This window comes from Bison bison, unplaced genomic scaffold, assembly GCF_000754665.1.
Source record: "Bison bison bison isolate TAMUID 2011002044 unplaced genomic scaffold, Bison_UMD1.0 scf7180017864178, whole genome shotgun sequence".
Taxonomy (NCBI): domain Eukaryota; kingdom Metazoa; phylum Chordata; class Mammalia; order Artiodactyla; family Bovidae; genus Bison; species Bison bison.
Genome location: NW_011494750.1, coordinates 3076383 through 3098176, shown reverse-complemented (window position 1 = coordinate 3098176; position 21794 = coordinate 3076383). Strand labels below are relative to the sequence as shown.

The 21794-nt window shown below is 41.2% G+C and overlaps 1 protein-coding gene across 1 annotated transcript; it reads right to left on the bottom strand.

The window, feature by feature from the left end:
* Positions 1–5000: 5000 nt before the first annotated feature.
* On the bottom strand, positions 5001–6721 carry LOC104990372 (olfactory receptor 140). The gene has a single exon (XM_010842434.1). It carries the CDS (start codon positions 6617–6619, stop codon positions 5711–5713), a length of 909 nt encoding a protein of 302 aa, XP_010840736.1. The 5' UTR covers positions 6620–6721; the 3' UTR covers positions 5001–5710.
* Positions 6722–21794: the final 15073 nt, after the last annotated feature.

Here is a 21794-nt window from a genome sequence, read left to right as displayed (position 1 = left end):
CTCTCCATCAATTCATCTTGGTCCACCTGGAAAGATCACAATTTTTCTGAATGATGGCCTCAAATTCAATATAAAATAATTCATATGTACAGAATCAATCTATTTGGTGATACATAAATACTAAGACAGTTTTCTAAAGTGATTTGTAGTTTTCAACAGCGTCTTTTGGGGAACGTTGTTGCTGTTTGGTCACTAAGTCATGTCTGTCTGTTTTGTGACCCCATTAACTGTAGGCCACCAGGCTCCTTTGTCCATGGGCTTTCCCAGGCCAGAATACTGGAGTGGGTTGCCATTTCCTCTACAATGGATCTTCCCAACCCTGGGATCAAACCCATGTTTCCTGCATTGGCAGGCAGATTCATCTACCACTGAGCACCAAGGAAGCCTGTTGGGAACATTATAGTGTTTCTTATTGATATTTTCTCATCATTACATCCAAATTCATTCTTAGAAAGTTTAACCTTCACTACACATAATCTAACTACAACAATTATTTCAGTGAAACAAAATTGGCTAAATTAAGTTAACCTTTCTTAAATGGCAGAAAAAAGAATTAGTTATCACTAACCTGGACTGGTTAACTGGAGATTCCTCAGTTTTTAAATTAACCACAGTCATTGTTTTCTCCCCACCAGGCATTTGCCCCACAGCTGCAAATAGACTACGTGAACTATCAGGAGGAACACTGGAGTTCTTTGTCTCTAGACAACTCTCTCATTTTCGGGATTTACTCAGAAAATGAACTGTTAGTTAAGAAAGTGGTAGCTCTACGATTTAATTTTGACTCGACTCACTTTCTTGGCTTCTTGTGAGGTTATAAATGCATCTTCAAACATGCATTATAAACAATTCTTCAAATCAGGAAAAACTAGTATATGGAATTATAGAATGTATAAGTAAATCAAATCCATTTGATTGGACATGGTTTTCTCAAATCAATTCTGCCAAAGAGTCCTTGGGAGCAATGAGTCCCAAACAGATTTTCAGCTTGTTGATTTATGGCTCTGTGGTTATTTATTTCAAGGTCCTTCTTTGCAATTCTTTCTTCATAGACTGTAGAGAAGCGCTTAAATAGATTTTCACAAAGTGCAGGGTTTGGTACATTGACCTGTCAAGTCCTCAGAGGATTAGTAATTGGCCCTGTTGGAATCTTTACTGATGTGTTGCCAAGGACTTGCCTTTGCCCCCATCTGGCTCCCACAAACAACACTTAGAGGCCAGAAATGCAGTTGAGCTGTGGTTAAACACATGCCTCTGGCTATAGTTAAGGCTGAGACTTGTAAGGTAAGTGCAAACTTTGGTGACAGGGCTTTGTTCTTCATTTTGGCATTGATGATCCTGGCAGAGGATATATGGGGTGATTTTAGGCATAGGTCAGAGTTCAGAGAATAAATTTCTCTCTGAAAATATGAATGTTCTAAAGGGTATGGTTGCTCTGAGAATGGAAATGACAGTCTTCAAAGTTATGTGCCAGCTTATTCTGGGACACTGTGACATTTTTATAAATGATTCACTGAGGAGACTGAAATGACAGGAGTCCCAGTTCCCAAACACTGAGTAATTTAAAAGTCATAAACATATAAACTTCCTCTGGGATGAGTACCTAGGTGACAGAGTCTCATGGTTTCTGTGGTATTCTCATGGCATTCTCTCTACTCAGAGAGAGAATCATGGGAACTTACAGTAAATCCTAGGCCTTCACAGAGTAGCCATTGAGAAAATCACACCCAGCTAGTCTCTCATGAATAAAGATGTCCAGAGGCAGAGAATGGAAACACTACAGAAAGGAGGCTCCACCACTGTCTTCTGTCCCTCCGCTTCTGAAGTGATGAAGAGCCAGCTGGAACCCTGCACAGAATCACCTTTCTTTGTTATCAGCCTTTACCTTTATTTATTTTTTTTTAATTTTATTTTATTTTTAACTTTACATAATTGTATTAGTTTTGCCAAATATCAAAATGAATCCACCACAGGTATACATGTGTTCCCCATCCTGAACCCTCCTCCCTCCTCCCTCCCCATACCATCCCTCTGGGTCGTCTCAGTGCATTAGCCCCAAGCATCCAGTATCGTGTATCAAACCTGGACTGGCATCTCGTTTCATACATGATATTTTACACAGCCTTTACCTTTAAACCATATGAATGCATTCCTGAAGTTCAGAAGCCATGCACTCAAATCTGTCCACAACAGTTAACAACTTTGCTCCTGTTTGCTGCCAACCTCACTCAAAGTCTGTCCCTCCCCCTTGATTATTTTAGTCATACAATACACATAACGTGAAATTTACCATTTTAAGTGCACAGTTCAGTGGCATTTAATACATTTATTAATACGTTGTCATGTAAACATCTTCATAAGTTTTTCATCTTCTCAGATTGAAACTCCACATCCGTTAAATAATTGCTTCTCATTCCTGCCTTCCTCCAGCCCCTAGAAGCCATAATTTTGCTCTTTTTGTCTCTAAGAGTTTTATTATTTTACACAATTAAATAAATTGAATTATGCAGTATTTGTCCTTCTATCACTGACTTATTTTACTTATAATAATGACCTGAGTGTTCATCCATGTTGCTACAAACGGCAGGGTTTCCTTCTTTTTAGAGCCTGAATGATTTTCCACGTAAGTATGCACCACGTCAGAAAATCCATTCATCTACTGATGGACACTTAGGTTGTTTCCAAGTCCTGGCTGTTGTGAATAATGCTGACAGTGAAAAGTGAAAGTTGCTCAGTCATGTCTAACTCTTTGCAACCCCATGGACTATACAGTAAATGGAATTCTCCAGGTCAGAATACTGGAGTGGGCAGCCTTTCCCTTCTCCAGGGGATCTTCCCAATCCAGGGATCAAACCCAGGACTCCCACATTGCAGGCAGATTCTTTACCAGCTGAGTCACCAGGGAAGCCCAAGAATACTGGAGTGGGTGGCCTATCCCTTCTCCAGCGGATCTTCCCCACCGAGGAATTGAACTGGGGTCTCCTGCATTGCAGATGGATTCTTTCCCAACTGAGCTATCAGGGAAGCATGAAAGTGAAAGTCGCTCAGTCGTGTCCAACTCTTTGAGACCCCATGGGCTATACAGTCCATGGAATTTTCCAGGTCATTACTGGAGTGGGCAGCCTTTCCTTTCTCCAGGGGATTTTCCCAGCCCAGGGATTGAACAATGCTGAAATGAGCTTAATAGTGCAAATACTTCCTTGAGATTCTAATTTAAATTGTTTTGAATAAATACCCAGAAATGGGATTACAGGACATACGGTACTTCTAACTTTGATTTCTTGAGGAAACCCCATCCTGTTTTCCAAAGGGTCTGTACCAGTTTATATTCACATTGACAATAAGACAAAAGCCCCCATTTCTCCACATCCTTGCCAAACCTTTTGTTTTATATAATGCATGTTCTAACAGTGAGGGGATATCTCACTGTGGTTTGGATTTGCATTTCCCTGATGATTAATGTTGTTGAACATCTTTTCATATACTCGTTATTCATATGTATGTCTCTTTTGTAGAAAAACATATTCAAGTCCTTTGCCCATTTAAAAAATTAAACTATTTTTGAGCATGTGAACACTAGGTTAAAGTGAAAGTGAAATCACTCAGTTGTGTCCAACTCTTTGCAACCCCATGGACTGTAGCTTACCAGACTCCTCCGTCCATGGGATTTTCCAGGTAAGAATACTGGAGTAGGTTGCCATTTTTTCTCCAGGGGATCTTCCCAACCCAGGCATTGAACCTGGGTCTCCTGCATTGCAGGCAGACCCTGTACCCTTTGAGCCACCAGGGAAGCCCTTTAGGTACTAGATACCTAAGTTATTACATGAAAATAATAATTTAATTACCTAAAATTCATTTTGTTTCTACTGAATCAGAACATTTGGCAGACATTGATTCTTCTAGTTCAACCTGAGTACATCTCTGACAATTTTCAGCAGGGTTCCACATAGATACAATGGCCCTTGAGTAATGAATAGGGTTTCCTGAAATCTCTGTATGTATAGTCCATACTTTTTGAGTTAAATCTTTCTTCTGCTACGCAATGAGGTTTTCTACATGTTCTGTTGTGTTTCCAATAGTAACACAAATTAATGGAAAGTAAGCTGAAGTAGAATGGGGAGACAGTGACTTGGCCGTAGCTGGAGACTTGCCCAGCTTCTCCTTTACCCCCACTTGCTCGCTTACCCCCACATCTGCCTGTGCTACAGACAGTATCATGAGTAAGAAGTTAAATTACTCTTTCCCCTGGCTTTATACATTATATATACTTCTGCGTTTTGCTTTCCTTCAACTTGGAGAAATCCTTCTAGTTAAAGGCTACCCATCCTTCTACAGTCTAAAGGGATGAATCAATGTTTAAAAAAAAAAAAGAGTTTTGTGACTGTCAGTGAAAGATTCTATTAAATGACTATCTGCCTATTCACTTAAGGGAAGGAGGAAAAACCAATGCCCTGTCTTAAGCAATGTCCTTATAAATTAGAATCTCATCTGATAAAATATTCCTACCTACCCTTTATTCTCCTCATATTCAGGAAATGCCTGTGTTTATCTAAGTTTTAATAAAATAAAAACTGTCCCACCTACCAGCAGTCTACTATTTTCCTGGAAACATGAGTCTCCTTAAAGTAGCTAAATATCTCAACCTGCTGAGAATCTGATCAGTATGATGAGATGCTTGGATGGCATTGTCAACTTGGACATGAATTTGAGCAAAGTCCGGGAGTTGGTATGGGAACTCCCAGGGAAGCCTGGCATGTTGCAGTCTATGGGGTCTCAAAGAGTTAGACACAACTGAGCAACTGAACTAAGCTGAATGATAAGAAGTGGGGCCTCTCCAGTGGTTCAGTGGTAAAGAACCTGCCTGCCAATGCTGGAGATTTAAGAGGTGCAGGTTCAATCCCTGGGTGGGGAAGATCCCCTGAAGGAGAAAATGGCACCCCACTCCAATATTCTCGCCTGGATAATCCCATGAAAGAGGAGCTTGGCTGGCCACAGTCCATAGGGTTGCAAGTGTCAGACACGACTGAGTGTCTGAGAAGTGGAGCAGTGTGTGCTGATACCAGATCAATGCTCGATAAACCATACACCATGTAGGGGTATATGTGTTAGGGCTGCAAGTGTGTGTGGTCACATGTGCACACTGGACATTTGTTTCAGAATTTCACACCACATTACAGTTAGTATACAATCATGCTTATGTTTTAGTGTATAAACCTATTCTATACACTTCCATGACTTTAGTTCAGTCAACCTTAATTGTAGTCCCTGTTTTCTCAAAGTCCCATCACACTATGGATTCTAATATCACTGTCAGTATAAATCAGGTGCAGGTGAATCATCAATAGCTGTTGTGATCAGTACTCTGATGCGCAATTGGAGGACCAGGTTAGTAACATTTCAATAAGGAGATTTTTATCGTGACTGAGGAAGGCTCCATCTCAAATACAAGTTGGGAAGAGAAATGTGGTGCTTCCATGCTCTGCGGTTTAGGACAAACTTAAGAATTAAAACCATGAAGGGGCATATACTCACTTGCATGGTCAACAACATAGGATATGGATATACTAGGCATAATTTCAAACTTTCAAATCAGCTTTATTCTGAAATTTTTTGATGATTTCTCAACTTTCACAATGACAGTAAGAATTCTTCTCTGAGAGTGACTGGTCATTTCTTTCCCTAGGTTCCTGTATCCTCCATCCACAATTGCTCATTTTTTCCAGAGATTTTTCAAGGCATTTTTCACCTCTGCATTTCTCAGGGTATAAATCAGGGGGTTGAACATGGGTGTCAAAATACAGTAAAACACAGCCACTATTTTGTCAATGGACAAAGTAGATGACGGCCGCATGTAAATAAATATACAGGGCATGAAGAACAAAGCAACAACCGTGAAGTGGGCCCCGCAGGTGGAGAGGGCCCTGCGCCTCCCCTCTGCGCTGTGGGACCTCAAGGAGCGCAGGATGACCAGGTAGGAGGCAGCCAGCAGGAGGAAGTTCAACAGGCAGATCACGCCACTGTTGGCCACCACCAGCAGGCCGATGACATAGGTGTTGGTGCAGGCAAGTTCCAGCAAGGGGTACAAGTCACAGACAAAGTGATTGATCACGTTAGGCCCGCAGAAGGGCAACTGCAGGACCAGCAGGAGCTGAACCAGGGAATGCAGGAAGCCCCCCAGCCAAGCCAGCCCCACCAGCAGGGCACAGCGATGCCTGGTCATGATGGCCGTGTAGTGCAGGGGCTTGCAGATGGCCACGTAGCGGTCATAGGCCATCACCGTGAGCAGGATGATCTCAGTCCCTCCCAGTAAATGGGCAACAAAGAATTGAGCCAGGCAGCCCTCAAAAGTGATGGCTCTCCCCTCATACAAGGAGTCAGCAACAAGTTTGGGAGTCATACATGAGGAATAGCAAGTATCAATAAAGGACAAACAGGAGAGGAAAAAGTACATAGGTGAGCCCAAGGTGGGGCTGAAGACAATGGTGATCATGATAAGCAGGCTGCCTCCAACAGAGACCAGGTAGACAATCAAAAAGAACACAAGCAAAACCCTCTGCACCTTGGGGTTTTGTGAGAGTCCCAGCATGAAAAACTCCGTGACATTTCTTGGACTATCCATGAATCGTGAGCTGCCACAAGAACTTGGGTGAAGAGGTTTACCAAGAAAAAATTGTTACTACCTCTTATAAGACATTTCAAAAATAAAAAATGGGGGAATTCAATGTGCAATACAATTAAACCAAATCCTGAATCCCAAAGCAAAAACATACATATTATTTTCTGCACTTCAAATCAGTAATTTTCCCAAAGTACAAAGCTAAATCATAGACAAAATAACTCTGCAAAATATTACACCTCTTGCTTTGTAACCATTAAGAATAAATTCTCATTTTTTTAGATTGATATCTTCAAGGAGTCTTTTATAATAAAAATTATATATATATATATACACATATATAAGTTCATTAAAAATAGCCAGTTATGGGAAAATAATTTTCCTAAATATTTTTCATACCCACACTTCCAACTCCCCATTGTACTGTTCAATGCACCTGGTTATCTTCTATATTTCCTCCACCATCCACTATAACCATGGAAATCATCCTTGACTTTTCCCTTTACTAGTCCATCTTATAATACCAAAATGAATCACTGCAACTTTTCAAATCTTATTCCTTAAACTTCATCCATTCTTCCATTCATTTATTCCTTCATTTATTTATTCCATAAACATTTTTGAGTACCTACCACACTATGGGCTTTCCTAGTGGCTCAGACAGTAAAGAATCTGCCTGCAGTGAGGAGACCCAGGTTCGATCCCTGGGTTGGGAAGATTCCCTGGAGAAGGGAATGGCTGCCCCACTCCAGTATTCTTGCCTAGAGAATCCATGGACATAACAGCCTGGCAGGTTCTCAAAGGGTCAAACACACCTGAGTAACAAACGCTTTCACTTCACTTTCGCCATACCCAACCATAGTGCTCAGCACTAGATTTAGACTAATTAGCAAAGTAAGTTGATGGCTGCTACAATAACATCATAGCTGGTGTCTCCGTCATCTTCCTCACCCAGACACCTGCTCAGTGTCCACACTTCAATCACAATGATATTTATAAAACATAATCATTCAATCATGTCATTATCCAGTTTAAAATTCTTCAAAGACTCCTCTTTATATTCAAGATAAAATCCAAGCATTTTAGTCTCATTACAAGTCCCTGGACCCTGAAAACCCATCCATGTTATCCTTCAGCTCCCCTCCCTGTTCACTACTGTGGACTACCCTAAATTTCTGACCAAGTCATGCTCATTCACACCTCATTGCCTTCCACATGTTATTCCATCACCCCACCTACTGCCCCATCCTACATACCCATTCCCATTTCTACTGACTGACTCTTAAACATCCTTCAAAATTTCCACAAGGAAAATGGTCTCTTCCCTCACCTTAGTCTAGATTATAAGAACTTCCACTGTCCACCTACACCATCTCCATCCTGGACTTTTGCACACTATGCTGTGTTGGTTTTCCTCTATCTTCCCACCCTTACATTAGGAGCAGCTCAAAAGCAGGAATTTTTTGTGCTAGGAATCTCACTGCCACACCTGGAGCAGTGTTCAATGAATAGCTGTTGAATGACTAAAAATCTAAAACCAAAAAATATAGGAAACTTACAATACCTGGATCTAAGAAGGTTGATAGTTTCCTATTAGAATTTCTGTTACATTCTAACACAGCAGGGTGACAGAACCAATAGAATTCTTAACAGGTCATCTGGTCTGTATTTCTGCATCATCTGGTCTTTCTTCCCCCTGCTTTGATGATATGTGTGTTAAATGCCTAAATAAGATTTTTTAAAGTTCCTGCTGAGAGGAAAAAAAAAAACGCAGTGAGAAATTATCTATGATTTCATAATCTCTTCTTTGACTCAGAAATCTCCCACAATCCTCAGTCACCCAGGTTCAAAAGCTGGATGAGGGATTTCATTTATTTATGGGCTACAGCAGACTTCTTAAATCATCACTTCCCACACACTTTTCATTGGATCATTCTATTAGGTTAGAAAACTGACTGAGTTTCATAATTTTTTCTTTCCTAAGTAACACCATTTGGTGTTAATAGTGCCTGACTGAGTCAGGAGTGCTGTGTTCTGGTCCTAACTTAGCCAAGAGGTAACTGTGAGATTTCTTGAAATTCACTTCACCTTCCTGAGCCATAATATTCTCACTTGTAAGGTGAGGGAAACTGAAGGTAAAGAGTGTTACCAAGACATAGAGAACAAACATATGGACAGGGGCAAAGGGGGGATGGGGTAAATTAAGAGATTGGAACTGACATATATACACCACTATATGTAAAATGTATAACTAATGAGAACCTATAGTATAGCACAGTGGGGGGAAATGTTCAATTAGTTTGTAGGACATATATTAAGTTAACCTTAAAAATGCATTCCAATATGCACTGAGTGCAGACAAATACTGTTTGATCCCACATATATGAGATACCTAGGCTTCCTTGGTGGCTCAGGTGGTAAAGAATCTGCCTGCAATGTGGGAGACCCAGGTTCGATCCTGGGTTGGGAAGATCCCCTGGAGAAGGGAATGGCAACCCACTCCAGTATTCTTGCCTGGGAAACCCCACGGACAGAGGAAGGAGTCTGGCAGGCTAGAAGTCCGAAAGAAGGGCTTGACTTATTCTACATGCACCTTGAAAGATGAGCTATAGGAAATCATAAGGGAAATGTCATATTCAAATTACTTGTAAGCCATGTAAAGCTGGAGTTCATTCACAGCTCCTGAGATTCACAGTAGGTTTGAAAGGCCCACCCACAATTATTAAACCCAAAAATACATTCTCTTGGCAGCCAGGAAGAAATGGATCTAGCTACAATTTAGCAATGAGAAAATTTATCCTCCATGTTCCACTCTCCTTGCAGACATAATCAACCCAAGGCACTGGGAGAAACTAACAGATTGGGACCGGCACTCCAAACATGTGTTGTAGTCTTCTGGTTATATGGCAGATCATGGGGAGACACATTATAGGGAATCCATCATCTCAGGAAAACTATAACCTGTGATTGAGGTTTCAAGAAAATTTTGCCTAAGTAGAAAGCCTCACTCACCCAGCCTAAGTTTAGTATCAAAGAACAGTAGTCTGTTGTTGTTAAAAAAAAAAAAGTTCAAATTTACACACAAGAGGGAAAAGTCTTAGTAAAAGGATGGAGGGAAGAGAGGCATTTTCTACAAACAGGAGCTTCTGGGAAGGAGGAGTCAGAGAAAGAGCAATCAAGGAAGAGAGATCGTTTGGGGCTTTTTTGTTTGTTTGTTTACAGAGAGTAAGAACAAGCATGTATTGATGTTTAATTGTCACTGGTTAGAAGGAAATGGCAACCCACTCCAGTAATCCTGCCTGGAGAATTCCATGAACAGAGGAGCCTATCAGGCTACAGTCCATGGGGTTGCAAAGAGTCAGGCACAACTCTGAGTCATCACTCACTCTGCAGTAAACTCTTCACATGCATTATCTCACTCAATCTCCACAATTATCCTTAAGATACATGTGCCATCTTTATAATGAAGAATCCGTGTCAAAGACAATTGGCATGCTCAAGCTTACTTCTCATGAGCAGTAAGTAGTCCAGTCTGGATTTTAACTGAAGCTATCTATTTGAATACACATCAGGGGTTTGAAACAGAATGACCCTGAAGTACTAAATGGTCAATTGTGATCAACTGGAAATAGCAATAGATTCTGCCAGAATGAGCAGATGCTCACTCTGGGTAAAAAGGAAATTTATAGGCTAAAACATCATTAAACCAGAAGATTCATAGCTGGGGCCCAGAACTTAAAAATGTTATTACATTGAGGAATTCAACCAGATCCAAAGACCAGCCTGTCCTCTTTTAAAAACTGGGAGAGAGAAGTATCAGTTTCATGCTTTGTTATAATAAAGACTGAGACATAGGGTCAAAAAGAACAAAATTTTAAAAGCCCAAAATTTAAAATTCAGGGCTTTCCTTGTAGCTCAGTGGTAGAGAATCTGCCTGCCAATGCAGGCAGATTGGGTTGGGTTCAATCCTCAACCCAGGAAGATCCCACGTGCCGTGGAGTGGCTATGCCCATGCACCCCAATTATTGGGCCTGTGCTCTGGAGCCCAGAAACTGCAAAATCTGAGCCTACACCCTGGAGCCTGTGCTCTGATACAGGAGAGGCCACCACAATGGGAGGCCTGCTCACAGCAGCTAGGGATTAGCCTGTGCAGCAACAAAGACCCAGCACAGCCAAAATAAATAAATACACAAAATTATTTTTTTTTAAACTTAATTCCTTAAAAAAAAAAAAACTCTGGAATTCTAATGGACACAAGTGATCCAAAGAATATTTTTATTCAAAAAGGAAAAAAAAATTACAGTATCAAGCCAGCAAAGGAGCAGTTTAGTGTATTCTAAAATCCCTGAGAGTGGTCAGAGCATTCCCAGTCCCTTTGGGATCAGCTTCCTTACAGACAGAGGTCCACATCTTAGTGGATGAGCACTAACACTTCCTAGAATTAATCAAATCAAATTAAAATAGCACTGAAATATGGGAAGAGCCTTAGACTCTCTATTCATTTACTCATTTATTCATTTATTCAACAGGTATTATTTTAGGTATTGGGCTAACTGATCAGGAAGCAGCAGAGGAAATCAGCTTGATTCCTCTTCTCACAGAGAGCGTGGTATTCAGTGCTGTGACAGACATTTGCCCAAGGACTGTCTGAGCACAAGGATGAGTCCCACCTCAACCTGGAGGCAAAGAGTGGGAAAACTGAATTACTCACAAGCGCTAAACTTAGTTCCCTGGGTGCTGAGCACTCTCAGCTTCTCCCTGCACAGACAGACTCAACTCTCACCTGGGAACCCTGCCGCTGCCACCCTATGGCCCCTGGAAGACAGCCCCGCAAGTGTCCCTTCCAAGTCCATACCAAGTCTATTTTCCACAGTTCCTCCACCCATCCAGCTCTCCTAGTCATGGGACCCCTTTATTTCAAGTTCTGCAATGCCCTCCTCTATCACTAAGCTCCGATCTCGGACACCCAAGTTGTTGATTAGGGCCCATAAATTTCAACACACTGATCGTTATTGACACTTCCAGCCTCATCCATAATTGTGAGAGTCATAAACAAAGAAAGTCAAAAGAACATTTTTTACGAATGCTGCAGAATTCCAGAAGAAGGTGCTATGGAATTGCCAGGTAAACTCACTGATCCTCGCAGATAATGGTAGCTGAAAATATACCTGTGATGGATTCATTTTGATGTTTGGCAAAACTAATACAATTACGTAAAGTTTAAAAATAAAATAAAATTTAAAAATATATATATATATTTTAAAGAGAAGCTGAATCTCTTTCAGAAAGAGCTTGAGAAATTTTGTATTATCTTGCATCCTTATAATGAGGGGCTGGCAGAGGAGAGGTAGAGAAATCAGGCAAAAGATATTTATAACAATTCTGAATGGGTGTGGGACTCACTACCCTGGACTGGGCTATTCTACATCTGGTTCTGATGACAAGTTCTTAATATTATTAGATCCTCAGATTTTGAAATAGCTGTTAACCCATGAAGGTCCCAGGTCTTCCACTCAGACAGTTTGAGCCTCAGTTTCATTTGTAAAATAGGGATGCCAATAATTATTCTCTACCTGCTATGGATAAGATCAGATGAAAAAAGTAAATGAATAGATTATAGACATTGCAAAGCTTTAGGGAAAAAAGTTGTTGATTATTATTACTTACATATTGTTATTTTTTTCTTAATTCAAACCTTGAAAACAGGTATACAATAAGATTTTGAAAACTTTAATCAAAATTTAGAAAAATGAACTTTAGGTTCATTACAAACTATCAAATGAGTTGTTTAATTGTCTATTTCCATCGGAAATGATAGGAACTTTGAATTAAATAGAAAATATATCAACAATGAAGGAAAACTTACTTGTACAGCAAGGTTGAAGGACTTGAATAATGTGTAGTTTATTTTCTTGCTTGGATATTTCTCTAGAAAAAGTATTGAAGGTTAGAAATTTCTGAAATATGAGTTGAAGTTTTGGATTCTGGCTGTAAGAGTGGTTCCCAGCATCTCTCTTGTGACAATCACCACAGCACTGAACTCACTTAAAGCTGGTCGAGACCTGCTGGCTCTCTGGAGTCAGAGTTGGGAAGCAAGAGGCAGCAACACCACGCTTTAGATGACCCCAGTCCTAAAGCCCTGATGTCTGACCGCTTGGATGCAACCACTAAATGTATAACACCCACCAGAATGGGAACATCTTAATCTCATTGTCCTGGAAACAGGAACAATTGAAAGGAACTGACTCCCTCCTCCTAGTCAGCTGGAAGAAGCTGGCAACGGACCAGGAAGTTAAACATTTCAGTCCTGTGAGACTCTGTCTCAGAGGCTACCACATCTGAGTGTGGACCAGGACCGGCACATGGAAATACAGAGAAGTGGACAAAGGTGGTCACAAGTGCTGAACCTGTGGCCCCAGGTTGCCCAGCCTTCGAAGGTCACTCTCTGTTATTAATACTATTCCAATAAAGCAGCTTAACACTCTACCTTGGATTCCTGCAGAGAATGATTCTGGAGCATCTGGGTTTCTGCTCCAGGTTTCTCCCTTTAGGCAACTTGACATTTAACCTTCTGTGTTTCAGTTTCCTCACCTGAAAAATGGGGCTAAAATAGTGTTTACTTGGGAATTAACAGCACAGAAACTTGTTAAAGAGAGCAGATTTTAAATATTCTCACCACACATCCAAAAAAGTGATAAGGAAATGAGGTGTTAACTGACCTACTGTGGTCATCATTTAACAAAATACATTTTATATATATATATATATATCAAGTCATCACATTGTATACCTTAAACTTACATATGCTACATGTTAATAACATCTTGATGAAGCTGGGAAAAAATGATGCCTACCTCATAAGGTCATTATGAGGATAAGATGAGAGTTTGTATCAAATGCTTAGAGCAATGCCTGGCAGCCAGTAACTGCTATGTAAGTGTTTGCTATCACTGCTACTGTTAGTAACACCATCATCATTATTATCTTCAGTGTTGCTATTCCCTAACCATGTGCTCAGGCTTCGCTGGTGGCTCAGCGGTGAAGAATCTCCCTGCCAGTGCATGAGACGCAGGTTTGATCCCTGAGTCAGGAAGATCCCCTGGAGAAGGAATCAGCAACCCGCTCCACTCTTCTTGCCTGGGAAATCCCAGGGACAAAGGAGCCTAGTGGGCTACAGTCCATGGGGTCACAAAGAGTCGGACACGACTGAGCGACTAAACAATAGCAACAACAAGCATGTGCATCTCGCCACTTCTGTGCCGCTACAGCAACCTCATTGCAGCATACGGACACTTGACTGGATTATATGACACGAAGATAGCATAAAGAAAGTTTAGTAATATAAAGGAAATCCCGATGAACTAGAGCAGGTGAAATGAGGGCAGGGGAGGGGAGGTTCAAGAGGGAAGGATCCATACTTATGGCTGATTCACGTTGTTGTATGGCAGAAACCAACCGAACATTGTAAAGCGATTATCCTCCAATTAAAAATAAATAGAACAAAATAAAGGAAATCCTTAATATCAGGCACCAGTGCTCTCAGCGGCCACCAACCACACCACGTCCATCCTAGGGAGTCTCTAGATCAGGTCGCCCCGATCTCTCAAGGGTGCTTCTTCTGGCCCCATCACATCTGCTGGATCTTCTCTTCCCTCTGTCCATAGCCCTACATGTCTACCTCCAGTTCTTTGGAGAGAGAGAAAGAATCAGTTAGCATCCTTACAACTTCTTCACTCAACATAATCAGCCTTTTATTTTACTATATTTTATTCTGTTACTAGTATATTTTATTAGGTACAAATAACCTAAACAGTGCAGCTTAGATCTTCTCTGCCTCAACTTCTTTTTAGAGATTCAGAGACCTAGATTTATAAAAGTCAAATGATAATGGAAATCTTTTCTTAAAAAATCAGTGGCACCCACTCCAAATATGACTTTTGCTATCGTCTTTAGTGTGTTGAAAGACTTATTAAGGCTCATTTTTTTTAGCGTGAAACTGAAAATCTTCTAAAATGTTCCCTTCACCTCCCCTAGTGGCCATAGACCACCTAGAGGCCCTCTTCCTTCTGTGACTTTTTCAGCATCGCCACTCGCCAATGATGGCCTTCAGGGCTTGGCTCTAAACCTTAGCATGCTATCACATGATGCCGCCTGCTTCACACATTTGTCTCTTTCCTCCTCCCATTGGTCGTTTTATACCCAGAGGGTACATTAGGGAACTGTAAAAATGAAACTATATGCAATCCATTATTTTTTCTTGAAATAGTGGGATATAAAATCTGGTAGGGACGTTTGAAAGTTTATAAATCTAACTTCTCATTTTAAAGAAAAGAGACACACACCTCAGAAAAGGTAATGAAAGTGTGAGGAAATGGTGGAAATTAAGAGCTAGGATCCATCTCAGAAAATGTACAGCCTTGTCAAAGTCACCACACCACTCTGACCTTCATCCCATCTGCTCATCCTTCCATCCAAGAGGAACTGACACGTTTGAGCTGGACATTCTATACAATGAGGTTTCAGGTTAAGGAGGGTCATATAGGAAAAAAAAAAAAAAAAACATGGCTTCCTCCCCCATGGCATGGTCAATCTAGTAGGCATAATGACTCATTTAGGGGGATATAATCTGGGATCAGGAAGATTTTTCATGATTTCAACAATATAACCTAGGGGCACCTTGGAGTTAAACACTGTTAAAAGCAGAGACATTACTTTGCCAACAAAGGTCCATCTAGTCAAGGCTATGGTTTTTCCAGTGGTCATGTGTGGATGTGAGAGTTGGACTATAAAGAAAGCTGAGTGCCAAAGACTTGATGCTTTTGAACTGTGGTGTTGGAGAAGACTCTTGAGAGTCCCTTGGAATGCAAGGAGATCCAACCAGTCCATCCTAAAGGAGATCACTCCTGGGTGTTCATTGGAAGAACTGATATTGAAGCTGAAACTCTAATACTTTGGCCACCTGATGGGAAGAGCTGACTCATTTGAAAAGGCCCTGATGCTGGGAAAGTTTGAAGACAGGAAGAGAAGGGGACAACAGAGGATGAGATGGGTGGATGGCATCACCAGCTCAATGGACATGAGTTTGAGTAGACTCTGGGAGTTGGTGATGGACAGGGAGGCCTGGAGTGCTGTGGTCCATGGGGTCACAAAGAGTCAGACATGATTGAGCGACTGAACCGAACTGAACTGAACTGAATAGTAAGAATTGTGCTTTCTCTTATCTGTGCATTGAATTTTGCAAAGGATTGGCTCATCCATAAACACTTTTTTGATCAGAATGTTGTGTATTAATAGAAGGCAGGGCAGATGTGGTTATCAGTGTTCATTTATTCTGTAATACACTGCTGCCTTAGCAATCATTAATTCAGCTCAGAGGTCTAAGTTTCCTCATTTCAGAAATTCTCCCAAGTAAGGGTGTTCCTCCACCACTAATGCAGTAGTTGTGCTGCATTCACCCTCAGCACCAGGTAGCTGGGGGCATTGTGGGGAGGTGTCCAGAGGTTAGAGAGATGGGGCAGCACAGCAAGAGTTCTATCCAGGACAGCTCCTGGTCTCATGAATAGCGCTCCTCGGAATGGTCCATTCATCCAGTCCTTCCTAGGTGCCCCTATCCCTACCTCTTCCATTCTTCACGTTATCAAATAAATTCATTAGCAACTCTATTATCTGTATTGTCATGGGCTAGAAATGCTGTTATAGTACAAAATAGCCCAAAATTCAGTGGCCTAACCCCAGTGACTACAGCCTTGTCTAACTCAATGAAACTAAGCCATGCTGTGTGGGACCACCCAAGACAGCTGTGTCATGGTGGAGAGGTCTGACAGAATGTGGTCCACTGGAGAAGGGAATGGCAAACCACTTCAGTATTCATGCCTTGAGAACCCCATGAGCAGTATGAAAACACAAAAAGATAGGACACTGAAAAAAGGAACTCCCCAGGTTGGTAGGTGCCCAAAATGCTAATGGAGAAATAACTCCAGAAAGAATGAAGGGATGGAGTCAAAGCAAAAACAATACCCAGTTGTGAATGGGACTGGTGATGGAAGCAGGGTTCAATGCTGTAAAGAGTAATATTGCATAGGAACCTGGAATGTTAGGTCCATGAATCAAGGCAAATTGGAAGTGGCCAAACAGGAGATGACAATAGTGGATATCGACATTCTAGGAATCAGTGAACTAAGATGGACTGTAATGGGTGAATTTAACTCAGATGACCATTATATCTACCTCTGTGGGAAAATCCCTTAGAGGAAATGGAGTAGCCATCATAGTCAACAAAAGAGTCCCAAATGCAGTACGTGGATGCAATCTCAAAAATGACAGAATGATCTCTATTCATTTCCAAGGCAAACCATTCAATATCACAGTAATCCAAGTCTATGCCCCAACCAGTAATGCTGAAGAAGCTGAAGTTGCACAGTTCTATGAAGACCTACAAGACCTTCTAGAACTAACACCCCAAAAAATGTCCTTTTCATTATAGGGGACTGGAATGCAAAAGTAGGAAGTCAAAAAACACCTGGAGTAACAGGCAAATTTGGCCTTGGAATACAGAATGAAGCAGGGCAAAGGCTAATAGAGTTATGCCAAGAGAATGCACTGGTCATAGCAAACACCCTCTTCCAACAACACAGAAGAAGACTCTACACATGGACATCACCAGATGGTTGACACCAAAATCAGATTGACTATATTCTTTGCAGCCAAAGATGAAGAAGCTCTATACAGTCAGCAAAAACAAGACCAGGAGCTGACTGTGGCTCAGACCATGAACTCCTTATTGCCAAATACAGACTGAAATTGAAGAAAGTGGAGAAAACCACTAGCCTATTCAGGTATGATCTAAATCAAATCCCTTATGATTACACAGTGGAAGTGATAAACAGATTTAAGGTACTAGATCTGATAAATAGTGCCTGATGAACAATGGATGGAGGTTCATAACATTGTACAAGAGACAGGAATCAAGACCATCCCCAAGAAAAAGAGATGCAAAAAAACAAAATGGCTTCTGAGAAGGCCTTGCAAATGGCTGTGAAAAGAAGGCAAGTGAGAAGCAAAGCAGAAAAGGAAAGATATTCCCATTTGAATGCAAAGTTCCAAAGAATAGCAAGGAAAGATAAGAAAGCCTTCCTCAGCAATAAATGCAAAGAAATAGAGGAAAACAACAGGATGGGAAAGACTAGAGATCTCTTCAAGAAAATCAGAGATACCAAGGGAACATTGCATGCAAAGATGGGCTCAATAAAGGACAGAAATGGTATGGACCTATCAGAAGCAGAAGATATCAAGAAGAGGTGGTAAGAAGAACTGTACAAAAAAGATCTTCATGACCCAGATAATCATGATGGTGTGATCACTCACCTGGAGCCAGACATCCTGGAATGTGAAGTCAAATAGGCCTTAGAAAGCATCACTATGAACAAAGCTAGAGGAGGTGATGGAATTCCAGTTGAGCTATTTCAAATCCTGAAAGATGATGCTATGAAAGTGCTGCACTCAATATGCCAGCAAATTTGGAAAACTCATCAGTGGCCACAAGACTGGAAAAGATCAGTTTTCATTTCAATCCCAAAGTAATGCAATGCCAAAGAATGCTCAAACTACTGCACAATTGCACTCATCTCACATGCTAGTAAAGTAATGCTCAAAACTCTCCAAGCCAGGCTTCAGCAATACGTGAACTGGGAACTTCCAGATGTTCAAGCTGGTTTTAGAAAAGGCAGAGGAACCAGAGACCAAATTGCCAACATCCGCTGGATCATGGAAAAAGCAAGAGAGTTCCAGAAAAACATCTATTTCTGCTTGATTGACTATGGCAAAGCCTTTGACTGTGTGGATCACTATAAGCTGTGGAAAATTCTGAAAGAGATGGGAATACCAGACCACCTGACCTGCCTCTTGAGAAACCTATATGCAGGTCAGGAAGCAACAGTTAGAACTGGACATGGAACAACAGACTGGTTCCAAATAGGAAAAGAAGTATGTCAAGGCTGTATATTGTCAACTGTTTATTTAACTTATATGCAGAGTACATCATGAGAAATGCTGGGCTGGACAAAGCACAAGCTGGAATCAAGATTGCCGGGAGAAATATCAATAACCTCAGATATGCAGATGACACGACCCTTATGGCAGAAAGAGGAACTAAAGAGCATCTTGATGAAAGTGAAAGAGGAGAATGAAAAAGTTGGCTTAAAGCTCAACATTCAGAAAACAAAGATCATGGCATCTGGTCCCATCACTTCATGGAAATAGATGGGGAAACAGTGGAAACAGTATCTGACTTTATTTTTTGGGCTACAAAATCACTGCAGATGACTGAAGCCATGAAATTAAAAGATGCTTGCTCCTTCTAAGAAAAGTTATGACCAACCTAGACAGCATATTAAAAAGCAGAGACATTACTTTGCCAACAAAGATCCATCTAGTTAAAGCTATGGTTCTCCAGTAGTCATGTATGGATGTGTAGTTGGACTCTAAAGAAAGCTGAGTGCTGAAGAATTGATGCTTTTGAACTGTGGTGTTGGAGAAGACTCTTGAGAGTCCCTTGGACTGCAAGGAGATCAAACCAGTCCTTCTTAAAGGAGATTAGTCTTGGGTGTTCATTGGAAGGACTGATGTTGAAGCTGAAACTCCAATACTTTGGCCACATTTTGCAAAGAGCTGATTCATTTGAAAAGACCCTGATGCTGGGAAAGATTGAGGGCAGGAGGAGAAGGGGACAACAGAGGATGAGATGGTTGGATGGCATCACCTACTCGATGGACACGGGTTTGGGTAAACTCCGGGAGTTGGTGATGTACAGGGAGGCCTGGCGTGCTGCAGTTCATGTTGGACACAACTGAGTGACTGAACTGAACTAATCCCAGTGAAAGTTTATTTCTCATTCATACTAAGTCCAATGCAGATTTGCAGGTTTTAGGGAGAGCTGTCCACCAAGCTATGACCATCAGTAACAGGCCCATGGCAATCTGTGGTACCTCTGGTCTCCTGGGGCTTCAGGACCATCTGCTGGGTCATGTGCGCCCAGCTAGCCAGTCATCAAAGTTAAATTGAGGATTACTAGGGACATTTTATGGACCAAGCCTAAACAGGTATATTATTTCCACCTATTAGTAACAAGACCCCATGTGGATGTAAGGGGGCCAGGAACGGCAGCTTGTGTGCCCAGAAGAAAAAGATGAAGTAATTTGGTAAACATATTCCATTGTTCAGACCACAATTCCTCATTTTCTGGCCTCTTTCCCTCCCTTCAGAAAACTAAGATGATGGCATCTGGTCCCATAACCTCATGGCAAATAGATGGGGAAACAATGGAAACAGTGACAGACTTTATTTTCTTGGGCTCCAGAATCACTGTAGACAGTGACTGCAGCCATGAAATTAAAAGACGCTTGCTCCTTGGAAGAAAAGTTATGACCAACCTAGACAGGATATTAAAAAGCTGTCAAAGCTATGGTTTCTGCAGTAGTCATGAATGGAGACTCTCATATCAGTAGTCATGATATGAGAGTTGGACTATAAAGAAAGCTGAGCACTGAAGAATTAATGCTTTTGAACTGTGGTGTTGGAGAAGACTCTTGAGGGTCCCTTGGACTGCAGGGAGATAAAACCAGTCAATACTGAAGGAAATAAGTCCTGAATAATCATTGAAAGGACTGATGCTGAAGCTGAAGCTCCAATACTTTGACCACCTGATGCAAAGAACTGACTCATTGGAAAAGATCCTGATGCTGGGAAAGATTGAAGACAGAAGAAGGGGACAACAGAGGATGAGATGGTTGGATGGCATCACCGACTCAATGGACATGGGTTTGGGTTGACTCCTGAAGTTCATGATGGACAGAGAGGCCTGGCATGCTGCAGTTCATGGAGTCACAAAGAGTCAGACACAACTGAGCGACTGAACTGAACTAAACTGAACTGAGGTGCTTAATAAATATCAAGTATTATTAGATCTCAATGGTTGCACGTTAGAGTCAAGTAGGAGATTAGTTTACAAGGCCACTGCCATAGGATTTAATTCCAAGGTTCTCTTTAACTTCTATTTATTTCAAAACATTTTTATTAAATTTCAATTACAAAGAATCATAAAACTTAGGATACCTAACGGGCAAGTTGGTCTAGTTCTATACAGTTCACAAAATGAAAATAAATAAATAAACAAAGGTTTATGAAGACGACTGAACGCTACACGTCCTGTGGCACAGTCTGCAGTCATAATAGAAAGATGCAATAGTGACGTCATCCTAAGAGGTGAGGTGCCGAGGTCCAGCCCCAGCTGATCCAGGGTATTCGAAGGAGAGACGGCTTAGGCGACCTATTTATTTATTTATTTATCAAAGATATAAAGAGTAATAGAATGAGGATAGCTCAGTAGGAAAATTCAGTGGAGAAAAGAAGCTGAGTAGCTTGGTTTACACGGAAAATCAATATAACCCGTGACACCAGGTTAGCTCTGACCACGGAGGCCACAGGCGCCCTCTCAAATAGAGGAAGGTGCCCCACCTTAGACACCTTCTTGAGTGGGTCTTAGAAGCCCAGGCAAATAAATGGTCGCAGAGGATATCCGCGCTCCAGATGGAGACTCAGCTGGAAGTTAAGGGGAAGAATGACATGGGGAGACCAAGCGTTGGTGAGCAAGGCCCGTAGTTTTATTTTCAACAGGGGCTTTTATACCCTAAGTTACACATAGAGGATAATAGGGGATGCAAAGTCAGCAGTCTTTGATCCTTATCAAAAACCAGGGTTTCTTTCCTGCAAATTTATCATATACAAATGGTTTAGGTGATTTACATCATCTTCTGGCCAGAAGGCTTATTAACATTTTATGACTCTTGACAAAGACTTATCAACCATAAGATTTATTTTCTCTAAGAGTAATTATTTTAAGGTTTGGCGCCATCTTCCGAAGATAAAATTGCATTCCTATAGGGCGGATGTGTAATGGGTTTACAACAAAGGAAAGAATTTATTACCTTAAGGGTCTAAAGTTACTAACACCAAGGCCACTACTTATTTTTTCTACATACCAACTGTATTAATTAATACACATTCAAGGATACAATTCAGGGGATGTGAAAACTTGGCAACAAGCATTGGCTCATCAATGAAATTTTTTACTAGTTTTATTCTGACAGTTTCTAACTCTCTGAGAGGCTCTAAGCTATTTCAG

Bases quoted from the DNA above. Each gene is read 5' to 3' on its own strand.
- LOC104990372 (XM_010842434.1), bottom strand. From the start codon at position 6,619: ATGGATAGTCCAAGAAATGTCACGGAGTTTTTCATGCTGGGACTCTCA.